An 18,194-nucleotide genomic window follows, 5' to 3' on the forward strand; every position below is an offset into this window, starting at 1 on the left:
ATGTCAAATTAAAGTAATTTCCTACTTTTATCGACTTAAACCCATTCCATACCCAGTGTCAGTCAAACAAATATTTTACTCCCTTATAAAATAGCCTTTGCATTTTAATAATTACTAAATCATTTGCATAAGAATATGAACGATATAATGGAATTTCAGAATCTGTTTGAGAAAGGCTACGGGAAGTGCCCAGGGTGTTGTCATTAGAAATGTGTGGCTGTATTATACAAGACATGGAGGAATTTGGGACTAAAAGCAAAATTTGCACGAACTATTTTGAAAAGGGATGCACTTCACTTTCAGTGGGGGATGCAGGTATTCATCACAACTTCAGGAACTGAACCCGGGTGCTCTTAGTCTCACCCTGGAAGACTTCTCTCTGTCCATTAAACACAGATGGAAAAGTAGCCTCCCTAAGCTAAAGTTATCTGTAATGAATATGCCCTTCTAAGTCTACTAAGTGTCTGAATAGCCCACAAAGAATCCTAAATCACTTAGGATTTTTTTTTTTTTACGTTACCATAGAAATGCACAGCCATTGCAGAGTTTTGCTAAAACTGCATACCACTTCATTCTTCTTCTTTCCATGATGCCACTAAATCACTTTAATGCAATAACAATGCTTAGCTCTTCCAATCTTCAAAGAGCAGCTCACATTTCTGTTAATTTAAGTTTGGCTTTGTTCATGTTTTAGCTTCTGCTGGAATCCCCTCTAAATATTGGGGATCTGAACACCAAAGACTAAAAGACACATGTGGAGTTACTTATGTGTTTTCTATAAAATATGAAGCATGCTGTCCTGTAATTTGCCATATGCCTTTGTCTTCGCAGGAAACCAATATACCTGAAGAAACTCTCATGACAGTCGTGAAACCCGGTCTGCCCACAACTGCTGACTTGCATGTGCTACTACCAGCAAACCAACCAAAAAGGAAAAGAAGCGTGACTAGTGATAAGGTAACCAGAGCAATGTATGTCTGGTTAGGACAGTCTTCATCCTGTTTTGCAGTCAGTGGCTGTACTGTCATTGTCTTTATGGGAAATTAAAGGGTGCTCCCTAACTATGTAAAGATCTCACTCCTACCTGACAAGAGACATGTAAAAGCTAGCAACAGCTATGACTGCTGCATTCGACAATGTATAGACCAGCATAATCTAGTGCTTACTCGTATTAGTGTATTTCTCAAGAATAACTAATATCCATCTGTTTTTTAAACAGAAACAACAGTGATGGCATGTCAGTCTGTGAAGATCCGGTAGAGCAAAGAGTGTATTTAGGACACTGATATTTCTAAAGGGGGATGAACCATCTCTGCACTGTCTTCAGAAGCAGATTTCAGGTCAAACAGAAACAGAACCTTAGTAGTTGACCTATAATGTAAAAAGCATCAAGCAGGTAGTTTCTGCCTTTATGAGCAAATGCCCTTTTCAATTGGCAAGAAACAAATATAGTGAACACAGGAATGAAAATCAGACATTAGTTTCTCCCTACTTATTTCCAAACAATATTTCTTCCATAATAAAAGGCCTTATACCAGTTGAAAATCGGAAGACTGGCACTTACAGTTTATGGTATTTGTCCTTTTGCTGTGATAGAGAAGGAACAGATCCCAACACTGTGCCTGTATCTTGCAGTTCAAGTCCTGCCAGTTACAAAGAATCCCAATGTAAGGTATTGTTAATTTTAAAGGGCATTTTACAACTTTTTGAGACAAGGTCACGGTATCCAAATTGCTGGAGAAGTAGGTAAGATGAAGCTCTTCATATTAACTCAAAACCAGTAGATTGTGTTTGGAATTGATAGGCTGCACTTTGGAAGGTCTAAAGGAGTACGTTGATGTTGTCAAAGTACTTGAACAGGTGTCTTACTTTAAATTGCACAGAGTACAGTGTGAATGCACAAAATTTTCTGCTTTGTGGCAACCCCCAACTCTCACTGTTCTCCCTCTGTAATCACAGTGGGAATTCCTAGGATCTTAAATCCTGATTATGTTGCAGGAAATGGTTAATTTTAACGGGTTGTTTGATTAGTAGAGAGCCATTCACGTACTATGGCTTTCAGCCAGGTGAGTATTACCACTTCAAAATTACTTGCATCTTTCCACTTCTTGAAGAAGCAAGGTGCAGCTTCTAGAGGAAATTCTTTCTCTTTATTCTCAGCATATATGGAATGGGCATCTCTAATAATTTAAGGAAACTGATGGTGATAGATTCATAGCTTGTGCAAACATTTTATTTCAGTGCAAAGTGTGATGCACATTAGTTCCCTTTAAATCTCAACTGTTATATTAGTGCTGTGCTTCAAGGCAGCTTAAAGAATATTATCAATTATAATCAATGCTGTCTCAAGGTTCTTTTCATGTTTGTGTATGAAACATCAAGTGAGTTACTCCAAAGCATAAAGAAGAGCAATCACATGATTTGGGAAAACTTCTGTTTAGTGGGACTATGGGGAAATTACAGTAGTTTAGCAGGGCACAGTTTCTGTAACAAGTAGTCCTCTGGTAAGACCTTGCAAAGGTTTTCTGAAGCTAGAGGAGCACTGAAAGGTGAAAGTAATTGTATAATCTGGAGAATAGATATACATTTCTGACATTATTAGGATGGACCAGGTCAGACCAGTGGTGGCTGGGGATTACATGTATGGAAGTACCAAATGTGGTACAACCTACATTTGGTTGGAGCAGGAACAAAGGGAGACAGGAGCAATTACAGCAACCTGTGCTATCCAATGATAAAAAATCAGGTACACTAGTATCACATTTCAACACCGATTATTTTATGGAGTACAATGCTGTAGAGCCAGCCTTCTAGAGCCAGCTGCCTAAATTTCTATTTTTGTATTATTGCTAAGGGATACTACTTTAGCTATTGATATGTGCATCTAAATTTGTTGATGCAGAACTGAATGGCACAAATTTTGATAAAATATGTGTTGTATCAGAATCCATTGTGACTCGAAGAATATCCTGAAAATATACCCTATGTAAATAAACTTAGAAGCAGTAACTGGTTAAGTCAACAGGAAAATACTCATGGTGTCACTTGTTTAAAGATTCATTACATTCCCTTCTGTTACCAGAAGAGAATCTTGAAGGTCTTCATCATGTTTCACTGGAAGGATGTCCTTAGTCATGCTGCTAGTGCCAGTTCTCAGTGTTGTGACACTGTTGTGAGGACTCACCAATGCAGAATGTTTTCTGCACATTTGGAGGAGGTGTCCCTGAAATCCTTAACTTAGACATAGTTATGAAATGTCTTCCCTTAAAGAGAACCTATTTGTTCTTGGCTGAAAACCTTTTAGATTTGGGATATTATGTGCTTTCAGAAGGATTGTTAAAGGCAATAATTTTTTGGTCAGGCAGAGAACACATACTTGGTGGAGTTTCTATTGGTGTTTTACATGGGGTGTTGTGATGTGATGCTATTTATTAAGTTAGTGGTCTAGAATAGGAGTCATTACTGATAAAAGTAGCCAGCAATAACAAAGATCATAAGTAAGTTGGCAATGTAGTAGCAGGAGCCCTTGGATAATTCTCAAGTTTGGTTCCATTCTGAGAAAAGCCCTTTTTCTATCAAATTTATGCCTGTAGAAATAAAAGCTGAGTGTGATTTAACCTGGTTTTAATAACACAGTGATTTCAAAAGTATTTAATTCCAATCATTGACTCTAGAGGAAGACTAGGTTGCTTAATTTGTGCACATCTGTTACATGTCTAATGTCAGGTGAGATGAATCCAGCTGAAAGAGTCAATTAAAGTGCGTTTAAACTGTGCCTGGAGAGCAGTGGCTCTGAGGAAGATTTGGGGCTCTATCTAGACAAACTACTACATGAAACTTCTCAGTGAGTTGCTTTGGCAAAAAGGGTAAGGCGGACTCCCAGATATATAAGTAAGTGGGTAAGAGTTTGAATAGTGTTGGTTTTGCATCCTTATACCACAGTGCAGGAGCCATTGCGTTCACAAGTTCAAATATTCTCATTGGAAAGGATGTAGAAAAAGAAGATAAAAAATTCAAATGGTGGTGGGGGAACCTTAACTTAGAGAGTCAAGGGAGGAGCTCCAAACACTAGATTTGTTTTTTAAAAAGTGGGAGAGGTGGCAGCACTGTGCTTAATACATACCTTGGGGCAGAAAAAAAGCCTGTGAGTACTGAAACAACCATCAATCTAACAGTGAAATAAATAAGCCAGAACCTTTGGCTGGATTCACAGGAGGTTGAAATTTTTGACCTGTGGAAGTGTAGTTTCTATAGGCTTGGGTGGGAACCCAGGGGTGAGGAGAGAAATAACGAACAAGTGTTAGTCAAGTGTTAGTCACTTAAGCAAAAACCAGAGCAAATGTTGGATTCCTCAAACAGCTGCCAGGAAAATATGATGTATGCAAAGTTATAGGGCTCAGTAATTTCATTTACTGGCTGAAAGTCAGATTAGCCTGAAGTACTTACTGGTCCCACTTGCATTGTATACCATGAACATGTGAATGAACCTGGACTGACACTAAGTAACTCTATTTCAGTGGTGCCAGCATCACTTTAAAGGCTGCTAATCAATATAGTTGTCATATCCATTCTCTTTTCAGACTTTGGACAAAAAGATAAATACTTAGGCACTATCTGGAGTAATTGTGTTGTAAAATAACTGAGGCCATGCTCACATCACCCTTCTGTTGAGTCATTCCCTCACAAAAAATGTAATAAAGTCAGTGGAATGGCTTCAGAAGTTAGATATTCCTTAAGAAGAGTGAGGATATTTGAATTTGAACTTTTGTGTAGTCTCTGTCCATAACCTGGGAGAGACTACAGAGATTTCTATCTATTATACTGCAAAGGCTTGTCAAAAATGAGCACCGTAATTGATAATATCATAAAAGGAGTTACTTGTGAAGGTTTCATGGATATAAAGCATATTTCTAATTTGGCATCCTGTGGGAAGTCATATCCTAAATTATATAAGGCAGAGAGTATAAAACTAGCTTTGATCTTTTAGAAAATTACTCATGTTGAAGACACAAGCAAGTAGAAGGGAAAATTCAGACAGTTTGTCATCTGGGGTTAGGATATGATGGTATATTTAATGGTTCTGCTCCATAAAAATGTGAGAGGCCATATTTTACTGTGCTCTACCCACTGGAAAAAAAATAGGAGGAATCCTGATTTTTTCCACATGGAGGGATGGATGTATTTCTATAGAGTATTGTTAAAAATTAGGTATAAATGGAATCCATCCCATTATAGGTAAGGAGATGAGGTAAATTACGACATGCAGTTCATTATCAAATAGCAGTTACTTTTCATAGCAAGAAATCTAAAGTGACATCGCAGGTTTTCTTCTGATAGGTTAGAAGAAGAATGGAGAGTTTTTAATATGGATTATGCATTGTGTGAGTTATGACCAAGGTAAACCCAATAGCGCGTGCAAATGACATGCTGTCTGTCATATACCGGGTAAACGTAAAAGCTTTGGTAAGGAGAAATATTTGGCTATAAAGATATGACATTTTCAGCTTTTATGGCTTGTGGAGTTTTGCATGATTTTTAAATATGGAATTTCTTTAACATTTCAGCTCATCATTGACAAATGCTTTCTGAGTTTCTCACCATTTAATGAACCAGAGATTTTCCTTTTTAAAGCATTGAGCCTCTCAAAGTGGAACAGAGTGCCAGGTGTTTGACATTCTCCCTGTTGTATTTTCAGAGAATCGCAGCTATCAAGCAAGCCTTGAATGCACACAACATCAGTTTCTTTCTGAGGGGAGGATACTGGGTCCTAGTGACTTTAGCTGACTCCAGTTCAGGTAAATATATAAACAAAGCTCCCAACACACCAAGCCTGTCTGAGTTCTGATAAGTTAAGGAGAAAATCTTGATACCAATATAGATGTGTACATACACACACATATGTATATACTTACTTGGTACTTGTTACATATAGATACACACATAAATATATATGTGTGTACATATGTATGTATATATATACACAAAGACACACACATGTATATATGGATATATTTTCATTTGGTACTTGTTAACAATCACCACCAAATAAATGCTTCTTACATATTTCCATTTTGTCATACCTCATGATTTGTTTTAGAAGGTTCTTGCTTTTTTCTGTGTAACCATGACATTAACTAAACACTTATATTATACAAAACAGTGCCCTGAAGGAAGAGCCAATCAGGCTTCAAAAAAAAACCATCTGGTGAAGCACTTTGGCTGCATTGGCTGCCGAGAAAGCAGAGTTTCTTTACTGCAGCCATTAAGTCTGCAGATGTAACTCCAGAGATCTGGGACATAGTCTTGCATCTCTGCCTTGTATCTCTGATCTTCAGTAAGGTCTCCACATTGCTAATCCTGTCCTGACATAAATTATATGCTTTTTCTGTGTTAAAAACAAATGGAAATAGGGGGGGTTTGTGTGCATTTGCTGCATCTCTAGCTTCGCTATGTACCTGGAAACCGGTTGAAGAGCGTATGTGTGCCTCCATGTGTGTATATTTTGAACAGAGAGATGTTAAAATGATGTTTTAACCAGAAAGTTGAGCTTTGACATGAAACTTGTATTAGAATGTCCTGTAATTTTTGTGTATCGTATCCCACAGTATATTCTGCTTTCTTATTTCAATGCGTTTTTAGAGAACAGCTTAGCTGACCACAATCAATTTATGTAAGTACAGGTGTGATATTTCTTCTGTCAGCTCTATGTAGGAGACAAAGCTCTTCTATCTAGTCTCTAACGTAGAATCATGTTACAGTTCTGCTGTGGTACCTCATCTGGTTTAAAGGGCTAACATTTGTTAGCCAGCACAAAAGGCTGGGATTGAAAGAAGCTGATGTTCATTCCAGTCTCTACCAACGTACCACCTTGATGAGTTCATTTGTTGTTCAGCGTCTTAGTTTCTCCATCTGTGAAATTAATACAGCCCTGCTTTTGCAATACATGTACTGAAGAGTATGTGAACATTTCCTGTGATAGATAACTTTAGATTCCCAGAAAAAAACCAAAACAGTGAGTATGCAAATAATTAAATCTTCAGGGTTTTGGTTGGTTTTGTTTTTTTTTTTAAATTGGTCCTCTGTCCTTCAGTCACAAGTCACTGATTAATTTTGTGTTGCCTTTTTGAAGAAGCTACAGGTGGAGTGAAAAGAAGAGGTTACAAAAATAACAAAAAATGGTTTTGACCTGACAATTAGATAGAAAAGAAAGCCCAAGAATGTGCCTAATCTGAAAGACGACATGCTAAGCTGTTCTTTTATTTCATATTTCAGACTCTCAGAGGATTGGAGGAGGCAGTGGCTACTGGGCTATTGTGGTTCTCTTTGTTATCTGTCTAGTCGCAGTTGGGGCTTTCATCCTCTACAAGTTCAAAAGGCAAGTAAACCTTAATCAACAACATACACATTTTAAGAATTAGATTTATCCACAGATCAGCAAAACAGAGTTTGTTATTTGAAAGGAGATTTCTTGAAGAATTGCAAAAAGTCCACCACTTTGAAAATTGTGTTTTTCTGAACTTTTCAGACATCAAGGTAGGGCACTGATGCTTGCTTTCACTTGCAGTGTTCCAAGACAAATAGGAGCAATATGGGAAGTACAGAGAGTTTGTTCAGCTTGTCTAAATAATATCATCAAGAAATAGAACTGAACTAAAATATTATTCCTGATTAATTCCTACCTCATTACTCCTAGCAGTTATGAATAAACTAAAGCTATCGGGACAATGAGTGCTGATTTGCTTAAAAAAAGCAGTTTTATCAAAATATGTAGCTCTGGAGTTTCTCTGTGTACACATTACATTTTAATTGCTGGGGCAATGCCACATAGAATGAGTGACGGAAGTAGATTAGCATTAATTTGACACTAGAGTATGTTGAGGGGAGAAATAATTCTGTAAGTGGGCTTTATGAGAGACGTCTTCTCAAAATTGACAGGGGATACCATGCCGGCCTTTGACAGTCTGATAGGTCTTTAATCTGCAATTTATTTTCATTGTAGCTACTAGGGTGCTGTGCAACTTAAAGAATTTTGTTCTTGTTGATGAGTTTGTGTAATCATTGGCTGTGTTCTTATTTTTGTATTGCTGGGGCATTTAGAAGCTATTGGGTTTGATCATACTGGAAGCCTTCATCATCATCAAATCCCGATGTCCTCACTCAGTGAGGATTCCTATTGATTTGTCTCATTCTTTAAAGAGTGGTTTTTATTTGAAGTAAATGTAAGTTTATAGAAGTGAGTGCGGCACTGATTATGTGATAGCAATAAGCGTAGATAGCATTTAAGAGTTTGTTTAGAAAAGATTTTTTAAGGCAATAGAGAAAAACTTTTTTACAAGAATTTCCTCACTGCAGCACCTAAGTTTCTTACAGCTCATAGTGGCTGATTGCTCTAAAGGACAAAGCACAGAATGCTGTATCAGACTGTCTACAACTGAATAAAAATCGATTTCACTATTTTAGGTGCCTGCAGCAAGAAAAAGCATAAAAATGGTTGATGTGATGTAATTATATTATTTCAGCAGCAATTCATGGAGGATTTGCTGTTTGTAGTGTGGGATCATAAAACTTGCTTGTGATAGCTTTCAAAAGCTGTATGATTTGTATCTTTTAGTAGCTCTTAAATGAGAGCAATTAAATAACAGAGACAATTACTGCATGGCAAAAGAAGTATAAAATATTCAAGAAAGGAAGAAAAAAATTATTTTCCTTGACTTCTTTCTAAAATGCCCAATGAACCATCGCTTTATAAATAGAGCTTTTATTAAGGAGGAAACTGTAGTACAATTTGCAAATTGCAAGCTTTAATGTCTCTTACACTTCTGTATATAATTTGTGAAAATAATTTGCATTTAAATTTTGTGGGCATTTAATTTAGGTGCGAGTGAGCAGAATTGTGAGGTATGTTCAAAAGTTTCTCAGTAGCCTGAAAATTGCTGTTGGCATTGATGAATGACCATGCAGTAGTATTCAATTTTGGTCCGTATCATACCTGTTACTGAGATATTTGACAGAATTATTTTCAAATATTCCTGCTAAGCTTTTCCAAGACGACAATTTTTTTTGGTTGCATCCTTCATTTGCAATTTGGTCTTCAAAGACTATTGAGCACCTAATCGGTGCTACGTTTGAAAAATTACTTTTTCCCCATGTGCTCCCTGTGAACTCCTTTCCCACCCAAATCTTTAATCCCTTAAAAAGTCTTTCTTGTGTTTATAAAGACTGATAGTGAATTGCTGGATCCCCATGGAGTACTTACTTGTGAGTATAGTCCCTTTAAAGTCAGTACAGTGAGTATGTAAGTTTACAAACTGGTCCATAGGGACTGAGGCTATAAAAACGCATGTCCTTCATAAAGGTTGCAAGTTGCAATGCACAAAGGCAGCTTGTCAATATTATATGCCTGTATATTAAAAATTAATTTGCTGAAAGAATGCCATAGGCAACAAAAATTGTTCAATTTTAGGAGATAATTTCAGGAATGTAACACTTACTGGGCCCTATGGTAACTCAGACAATACATACAAATATAAACATGAATTATTTCAACATAGAAATTACAGACATGTATAAGCTGTTGAAATGTTAATACTGTCCATAATTTTTATGTATGATTCACAAAATTAAGGAGGAGATGGAAGACATTTGGTGGTGCCATCCTTTCACTTATGTAAGTTGATAGTCAGATGGTCCCTTCATAAAAGGGTTAAAACTCTTTTTTCCCCCAGGTCAGAGAAATGTTTATTAATCTTAGTTTTATCACAACACTAGTTGGGTCTATAGGACTTGCAGTTGGCATTGGGGCACAGGCAAAGCAGGTGGTCTGCAAAAGATTGCATGGACATGCCTTGGACTATTCTCTCTCTCTTTCTCATTCTTTGCCAGCCCAAAGACAGTTCTTTACTTAAGGTTAAGTTTGATACCTGGAAAGATGCAAGATGGAAATACTGGCTTGCAGATAAGATGATGACTGGATTGGCAGGGGGTTTACAGCTTCATACGTGAGAGCATTTCATCCATTTGCAATGAGCAGAGGCACTGTTCAGGACTTGGGATGAAAAGCAAAGAGAAAACAGCAGGCTTCTGTGTAGACCATAGTACAGCTTCGATAGAAAATGGAGAAACCTGCCCAAACTGCCCAATGGTTCCTGAGTGCCGAGGCCCCTTGTCCCGAAGCCTGGTCACCTGCCCTCCCTGCCTGGATTATTTCCGAAGTTCATGTTGTAAGAACTTGGGTCTTAATTTACACTGATTTTTGTGAGGCAGAATTGCGAGATGAAAGATGGTGTTGACAAGACATCAAGAACTAATCTAATACCTCTTTTTTATGAATCTTTCAGGGCAATCAGGACAGCTATCATGAAACTTGCTGCTCCTGTTTAATTTCTCTTTTCCTGAAAAATGCAATACCCAGGGCTAAAAATTGTTGTCCCTCGCAAGAAGTAAATCTCACAAAATTGGTTTGGGGGAGAGCAGTAATCTAAAAATAACAATCCTGCATAAGATCCTGTGTCAGATGCCTCATATGCAGAAAATGAAGAGAGTATTTTATCTAATTAAGTAGGGGGGTAGATGAAAAACAGAGGTAGATTGATATAGAGGTAGTGGGATTTTGGCTGATTAGTTTTACGCCCAGTAAAAACCAATGCCATCTCATCACTCCTGAAGGAATGCCCATTAAAAAGAAAAGATTAAAATTGTGTAATTTCCCACTACTCTAATCAAAACTAAAATTGTAGGGTCTGCTGGATAATCACAGCTGTCACGGCTGTCTAGCTAATGATTAGGTGATTGTAGGTTACATCAGTTCTGATAATGCCCTAATCCCAAATACTTAAACACTGACGAGGAAGACTGCTGCCCTCTGTTCTTACATGCAGTACAATTGCAAGCATTTATCATTTCATCTCCTTGTCTGCTCCCCCCCGCCCCTCCCTTTATCTGATGGCCTGTTTGTGCATCCAGCCACTTCTTGCCAGGAACATGTGCTCAAAAAACTGGTGCTGGAGTCCCCAGAGCTCGTGGAGCAACTCCTGGCAATCCCGAGAGTGCTTAGATGCTTTAGACGAAAGAAATAAAAAGCCAGAAAGTCTTGAGACCTGCAGGGTTTTGATCCTTTGTTATCAGAGTAGGTAAACAATTCAGATTAGGGCTAATTTTACCCAGTAAATGAAAAGTAAATTTTAAATGATAAATGCTGAAGGTTTTAAAAACAAATTCTAGTCGTATCCCACAAATGAACAAAGATTGGTTTAGGTAGTTTGGAGGGGGGGAATTTTTCAGCATGGCAGCAAGGAACGAAAGGTAATACCCCAGCTGCTCAACCTGCCTGTGGCTGTGGCACAAGAGGCAGCGCAGACCATGAACACTTAATGGCGGGCAAGCCAAGAATAATTTGCCTTGTCTTTGCTCTTACTTTCTGAGTGTGGAAACCACCAATCTGATGCCTCAAGTAAACAATATGTTACAATACTCACTAGTATGCTTCAGCTGTTTAAGCATCCAGGTAAAATGGACTACAGCCACTTCTTTTGACCAGAACAGTATGAAGCAGCTGAAAAATATTTCTGAGAAATCAGGTCTATTTTTTAATGCAGACCTGGGATCTGCATATATTTTTTTCTATACCATACCATACCGTACCGTACCGTAACAGTACCATACCATCTATACTAAATTTAGTTCAGTAAAAATACACTTCTTCCATTCCCTTTGGAACAATGTTTATATTTTTTGTGGGTTTCAGGCTGCCATCCAGAAAAGATTTCTTCATACTTTCAGAGCAAGCTTCTATGGTGTGGGGTCCTGGGCAACAGCAGAGAGAAGGCAAATAGCACTGTCTGCACTAGGCAAAGTGGAGGAAAGGAAGATTATATTTTAGCCACATCAAAGCTGCCATGTAATCATCATGTTACTAGTGGAAGATCTGAAATCATCCTTTTCTTATTTTTTACTTCTTTATAACAACAGGGTATTAGAGTAGCCAAACCAGAGCAAATAGTTGGCTTTTCTGCTTACTTATTTTACCTGGTTAATAGTAGCAAATACAGCTCTCTAAAAGAGTATGAAAATCTTCATCTTTTAATTTGTATGCAAACTACTGCCAGTGTACTTAAAGCTGCATTTGTTGTTTTCACAAATCACCGTGAATCTCCTTCAGCCAAATTTATACCATTTTGTGTGTATTCCTTTTTTCCCCACTACTATCAAGTGCCACTTTTGGCCCCCTTCTGGGTCATTTCCACAATCAGGAGGAGAACTGTGTTATCTTTCTGCCTCATTGACTTACTATCTCATTTTCATTCTCTGAAGAAAAGCTATCTTTTTTCCCCACCTTGCTTATGCTACTTTTATGTTCCATGAGAGTGAGTTTAGTCCCAATCCATGCCATTTAGTTATAAAAAAACAGGCACTAATTTAATGATCCATAATATTTCAGAAAAATTTCCTCAGAAATCAAAGTAATAGCATGTAGGAAAGATTTCTGAAATGAAAGAGGCAAGTAAATCAGGATTGCCTTAAAGCAAAAAGTCAGTCATCTGAATATTTATCCAAACATAATAAAGCCAACACCACAATAAAGTATCCTGTTTAATGGATTACTATTGTTGTTAGTTTTATTTAAGTTCCAAGAGAATGCTGCATTATTCCATATCCTTTGCCATGTGAATATGTTCCTATTTTTGATACTAAACAGAATCTTAATCAGGCCTCTGGAAAATGAATGAAGTTGCATAAAGACCAATGAATATTGGCTCCACAAGGAAGAAATTGAAAGCCAAATAAAGTAGAGAGTTTAAATGAGAGAGAATCAATATCTCACCCTCCTCCTGCTGTTCCTTACTGCTGAACATTTTTAAGTGCAAACAGTTTCGAGTATGAACTGGCTAGAATTTGTGAATATAGGGAGGAAAAAAAAAATACTTTCTGGAATATCTTCTAAAAGGTGTGGGACCTGGAGAGCTTGGTGAAAACCATGTGCTGTGAAGTTCATTAGTAGTTCTGTGCAGAATTAAGTCTCCAGTTTATATTTTTATGGTCCTCAAAGCAGGCATGAATATTTCTTCTTCTTCATGACTGAAATAAAATGCTACAGAGAAAACAAAAGGAACTAAAAATGTAAACCATGGAGTGCTGCTCAGCAGAGGTAATTGTCTCCAGTGATGGATGCGAAGCACATGCATTTTGCAGCTGAAGAGTAAACCCCCAAAAGAAATTATTGCATAATCTTTTTCTCTGTCCTTATAAATGTGCTTTCAATTTTCATATTGCTGATATAAATCTCTTGGGTCAAATTGCGTGTCTTGTCATGTTTTCACAGTAGTCTTTTATGTAGGCCCAAGCATTTCAGCTTTGCCTACTTCAAACGGTTACATTGGACTCAACACAAATTGCTTCCTTAAGAAGAGCAAAGCACATCAGGGTACACAAGAGTTTCTCTCTCTATAATTAGGGATAGCAGCTTCCTTCCTACATGTTAGAGCAGTGAAGAGCGACTGGAAAATTGCCAGAATCAGGCCCATCTTTAGCAAGGAGTCAGCATCCACATCCTGTTTCATCCCACAGTGTGGTTGTCCCTTATAAAGAGAACATCTGTCACATGTGTTAAAAATGCCTCTTGAAAAGGCTTGGACTATCATTTTCTTCAGCCTGATTGAGTCTCCTCCTTGTTAAACTGAACCAATATGAAACACGTAGAGATCTCTAGAATGTATAAGAGGTGAATGCCTGCAATGTATGCGTTCACAAGACCTGTAATATTCTCCTTCCTCCCATCCATACTCCGTGTTACAATCTAAGATGCTTTCCTCTGCAAGCGTGAGGAGCAAAGGAAAGTACAGAAGAGTCACTGAGTACCTGAACTTTATACCTTCCATGAAGGATCTGTACTTAGCCGGATTAGGCTCATGGGGTTTAGGTGAGTGAGAAGTAACATCTTATGCCTTTTCTCCGTAACCCATATAGAAGTGCTCTTAACAACAATACGTTTAATGGTTATTTGTGAACTTACGAGGTTTCTTCGTTCAGGCACCCCTTAATATGTTTAATAGTATGTGTTGTGATTGTGGTGATCTCTAACTAGTAGGTCTTACAGAGACATGAGTTCAGCCTCAGGATTTACACCAAAGGACACACCTTGATGACCTTGTTTCAGACAGGTCCTTCAGCTTGAGCAGACAACAGTTAGACTAGCAGCTCTGCTCCCTTTACTTAACTGCAAAGGTCTGATGTGCCATATGGGTTCGAGATAGATAACATTTTTATTATGTCAAAAATATTTTGATAATGCCATTGATGCTTCTACAGTCTGTCAGAAATACAGTTTTGAGAAGGTCCCCTAATTATTGCAGAAACATATGTGCTAATTCTGCGGATGTGTTTCAAAGACATTCTTCTGGGTCTTGTTTCCCTTAGGCATTTGGTGGTGGACTGAAAGTGAGCAACTTGACAGGTTTGATGCAGGTCTGATTGAGAGGAATATTGTTTTCCACATGACCAGTTTCATTAGCAGACACATTAAAAACAGTCTGGAGTTACTGGCCCTAGAGAAAAAAAATCAAAATTAATTACCTAATGTATTTGTTTTGGTGATGAGGAATGTCCTTCCCCCTTTCAACATGGCTTGTTTCATCCAGTTAATGGGAGGAGAGTGATGCAGGGCTTGCCTTTGTGTGTATGTTTGTGTTGAAAGAGCCCTTGGACCTGTTGGAGTGGTCATAACAGCACAGTGTTGTGCTATCAGACCTTCCTTCCACCCTTGTCCTTTGCATTTGGTTAGTCCTGGGCTTCATTTACTCCATGCTCACTGAGATACAGAAAAGAGCAAAAGCAATCAGATTTCTTTCTTTGTGCTGCTTATAAATAATGGGATAAAATACCCCATTTCTGTATATAATTTTGTGTCTGTCTGTGCATGTGTATAGACATACCTATACAGATGTGTGTGTGCGTACATATATAGGTGTATAGGATGCAATTCATCTCTTGGATAGTTCAAGTTAAAGGGAGGAGATCCTCTTCAGTTGTCTTTCATTGTTTAGCAATTTCCATTTATTCTAATTACTTTGATGCAATGGAAGGTGCTGTTCAAAATAGTTTGCTGCAGTAACTTTTATCTCAAACTAAGATGATGCCACCTAGTGAAGAACCTTTCTTCTGAAATGACATTTAAAGGCAGGTCATCTTCAGAAGCCTAGAGAAAACAGACCTTTCAAACTGCTGCCAGAATGTGGAGCAGAAGATGGTCGTTTTTAGAGAGAGACCTAAAAATTAGTGTCATTTTTTCTGTCTTCTCACTGTCTAAAGGAGCTCAGCAGAAACCGCAGCTTAACCTCAGCAGTTCAACCCTGTTTTCTCTTTTCTTCTTATTGTCTGCCCATTGCAATAATCTGTGTTTAAGCACAGACTTTGACAGCCATGATCTGCTGTCATGCTGATCAAGCTGTCAAGCTGCTTCTTGCAGTGTAGGAAATGGAGCTCACAAACTGCAACTCCCTAATCAAAAGTGTCTGCTTGGTGCCCAGGAAAAGATGTTCTTATGTCCCCAGGCAGATTGCAGGTGAATGCAGCTACAGCAAAGGGTATGGCTTTTGAGAAATGTTCAAACCACAAATTCTGTTGCAAAGTTAGAAGTCCCTGATTATTCCCTTTGATTTTACAAAGTCTAATTTAAGTTAATCTAGTTAAGAATTCTTTACCAATACTAAGCCTTAAGCCTCTCAGTCCCAGCCATGGTGTTAATTGTTCATTAGAGCTGATAGAGCTATTTAATAACAAGCTTTTTGTTTTTCTAGTCTCAAATCTGAATGAATGAATTCAATGCTGTCTGCCATAGAGGGTTTTGTCTAATTCAGCAGTTCCCAGTAGTCCTAGGCCAAGCTTTACACTCTGTCTCCTTCAGTGCTGCCTGCTTAACTTCACCAACCTCCCCTGTCTTCACATTTGCCCTTATCAATGCCTGTTTACCTCCTTACTCCTTACCCCTTGGTCCTGGCCTCCTGGTTCTTTAATCTCTGCTCCCTCTCCATTCCCTGTCTCCTGGATTTCTCCCACTTCTTTCTCCTCAACCCTGATGGAATGTCAGACTGCCATTCAATACTATTACACTTCAGTGTCAGCCCACCTCACCAGGGAGATGTGATGATGATTGTGACCCAGCTTAATGTTTGTGAAGACACCCGGAAACAAGAATGAATGCTTGTTGGGACTTTTTATTGCTTGAGTTCTTAAAATAGCTTTTCTGTGGTTTTAGGTTGGTTTTTTTTCAGTATTGTTCATTGTCTGTCAATCTTAGTCAGAAATTGATGCTTAATTATTACATTGGTATGAACATCATGATAAGGCAGTACATAAAACTGACAGAGAATAAGGAGTTGGTAAGTTTAGGTTGTGAATACAAAAGTAAGGAAGGGTGGGATTGGTGCTGTTTTGTGATTCTGGAATGACCTTGCTATGCTGGAGCTCTGCTCTGATGCCAGCATGAGCGCAACATGAAGAAACTCCATCACAAGACTTTTTGTCCTTGTCTGATTTAGGAAACTGCCAGGCAGAAATGTCTATGCCCAGATGCACAACGAAAAAGAGCAGGAGATGACAAGCCCTGTTAATCATAGTGAGGACACCCAGAACATCATCCAGGGTGAGGAATTTATTGATGATGATCTGGACTCTCAAACACTAGGTAACGCAAGAGGTAACTTCATTTTTAGTTTATAAATTTTCATAAGTAATTGATTTTTAATTGATGTTTGTTTTCATTTTACCTTTTTTTCATTTTCTGCTCCGTCTCAGGAAGAAGCAAATAGTACACCACTATCAAAGGATTATCTCAGTTATCTTCTTTTGGCTTGCTTTTGATATAGGCTAATGCATGGATGACATGCTATGTAGAGCATGAGTACAGAGATAGGACAGTTTAATGTCAGACTTCCTGGGACAATTTTAGAGATAAATTATATTTGGTAGAACAGGATATAATAGGTAACAGTTGAATTAACTCAATAACCCCATGAATTGGTGGAAAATGGAGTTTAGATCAGCAGGATTTGTAGAGTCAATGTTTCCATGATTTCAGATGGATTGTACCTAGATCCATTGCTATATTTGCCATCATATTCCAGTGGCATTTAAAGTTTTCATGATTAGAAACGTTAAAATTATTCCTGTATAAAAAGTATCGTAAGTCTTCTCTAATTTAGCTGGTAACTTTCTAGTATTTATGGGATGGTCATAAGGAACCCAAGAGGGAAACTTTCGGTGAATATCTCTCAGTGCAAATGATTTCAGTGTCAGGTGGAAGAGCATATCCTGGCACCCTGTGGTTGTTTTTAATGTAACATGGAGTGCTTATCTGTAAAATTCATTTCTTGTAAAATTTACCGTTGTGTTCAGACTGCTTTCAGGTCACAGTCTGAAAAGTGTAGGACTATGGAAAAAACTCCCCAGTTCCATTCCTACACATTTTGTGAAAATAAATAGATAACCCAAAGCCTTTGGGATTTGTAGCAGCAGACTCATGGTGTAACAGGCAACTGTAATGTCTTCATGAACCCACAGAAGAAGATGTGTTTTAGCTGCACCACAGGTAGCCTGGGGAAGGACAGAACTTTGGCAGAGGAGAGATTTCTTTATCTTGGGTTTCACCTTTATCGTTTGTTCTCGATGTCTTTATTTTTATTTGCTGAACTGTGTGGCGCTTCTAGGTTCTTGGAGGTGTTAGCTTTGAGCACGAGGGAAGAATCCAGCCTCCCGCTTTGCTTTGTGTATTTCTATCTTTTCTTTGGCAACCTTTGTGTACGAGTATCACTGTGTTTCCATTCAGATTTTGCAAGACAACCTTGATTGCACTCCTGATTTTACCAGAGTTAGTTCTAAAAACAACCCTGGAAAAACAAAGTCTGTGTTATAATTGTCTGATCGACTCATCTCCCGGGTCTTTAGAAGAGAAGGCTGAATGCTAACAAAGTCCTTGCAGGCATGCCTATTAAAGTGGAGCATTCAAACACCTCTAGCAATGTACAGAAGCGTAACTTCTTTTAATGGTAGAAAATCCCTTATGGCCTATTTATATAAGGCAGCTTGAGATGCTGGAATAAAGAAGTGCTACCCTGATTTGTAACGCATTCAGAAATAATCTCTACTTGCCCTGCACTCCTTACTCAGAGAAAAAAAAAAATTCTTCTATCTGGGCAGAGCAT

The 18,194-nt window shown here is 38.1% G+C and overlaps 1 protein-coding gene across 6 annotated transcripts in view; it reads left to right on the forward strand.

The window, feature by feature from the left end:
• The window catches only part of SORCS2 (sortilin related VPS10 domain containing receptor 2), a 581,857-nt gene that overhangs the window by 551,905 nt on the left and 11,758 nt on the right, over window positions 1-18,194 (forward strand). For 2 of the 6 annotated variants that reach the window (XM_069794263.1, XM_069794279.1), the window contains exons 23-26: window positions 832-957; window positions 5,696-5,795; window positions 7,273-7,375; window positions 16,533-16,690. In XM_069794263.1, coding sequence (XP_069650364.1) covers window positions 832-957; window positions 5,696-5,795; window positions 7,273-7,375; window positions 16,533-16,690 — 487 coding nt within the window. The remainder of the gene's footprint in view (window positions 1-831; window positions 958-5,695; window positions 5,796-7,272; window positions 7,376-16,532; window positions 16,691-18,194) is intronic. The other 4 variants (XM_069794269.1, XM_069794286.1, XM_069794295.1 and 1 more) reach the window with 2 other exon arrangements.

The sequence above is a fragment of the Haliaeetus albicilla genome, chromosome 1 (genome assembly GCF_947461875.1).
Source record: "Haliaeetus albicilla chromosome 1, bHalAlb1.1, whole genome shotgun sequence".
Classification (NCBI taxonomy): Eukaryota; Metazoa; Chordata; class Aves; order Accipitriformes; family Accipitridae; genus Haliaeetus; species Haliaeetus albicilla.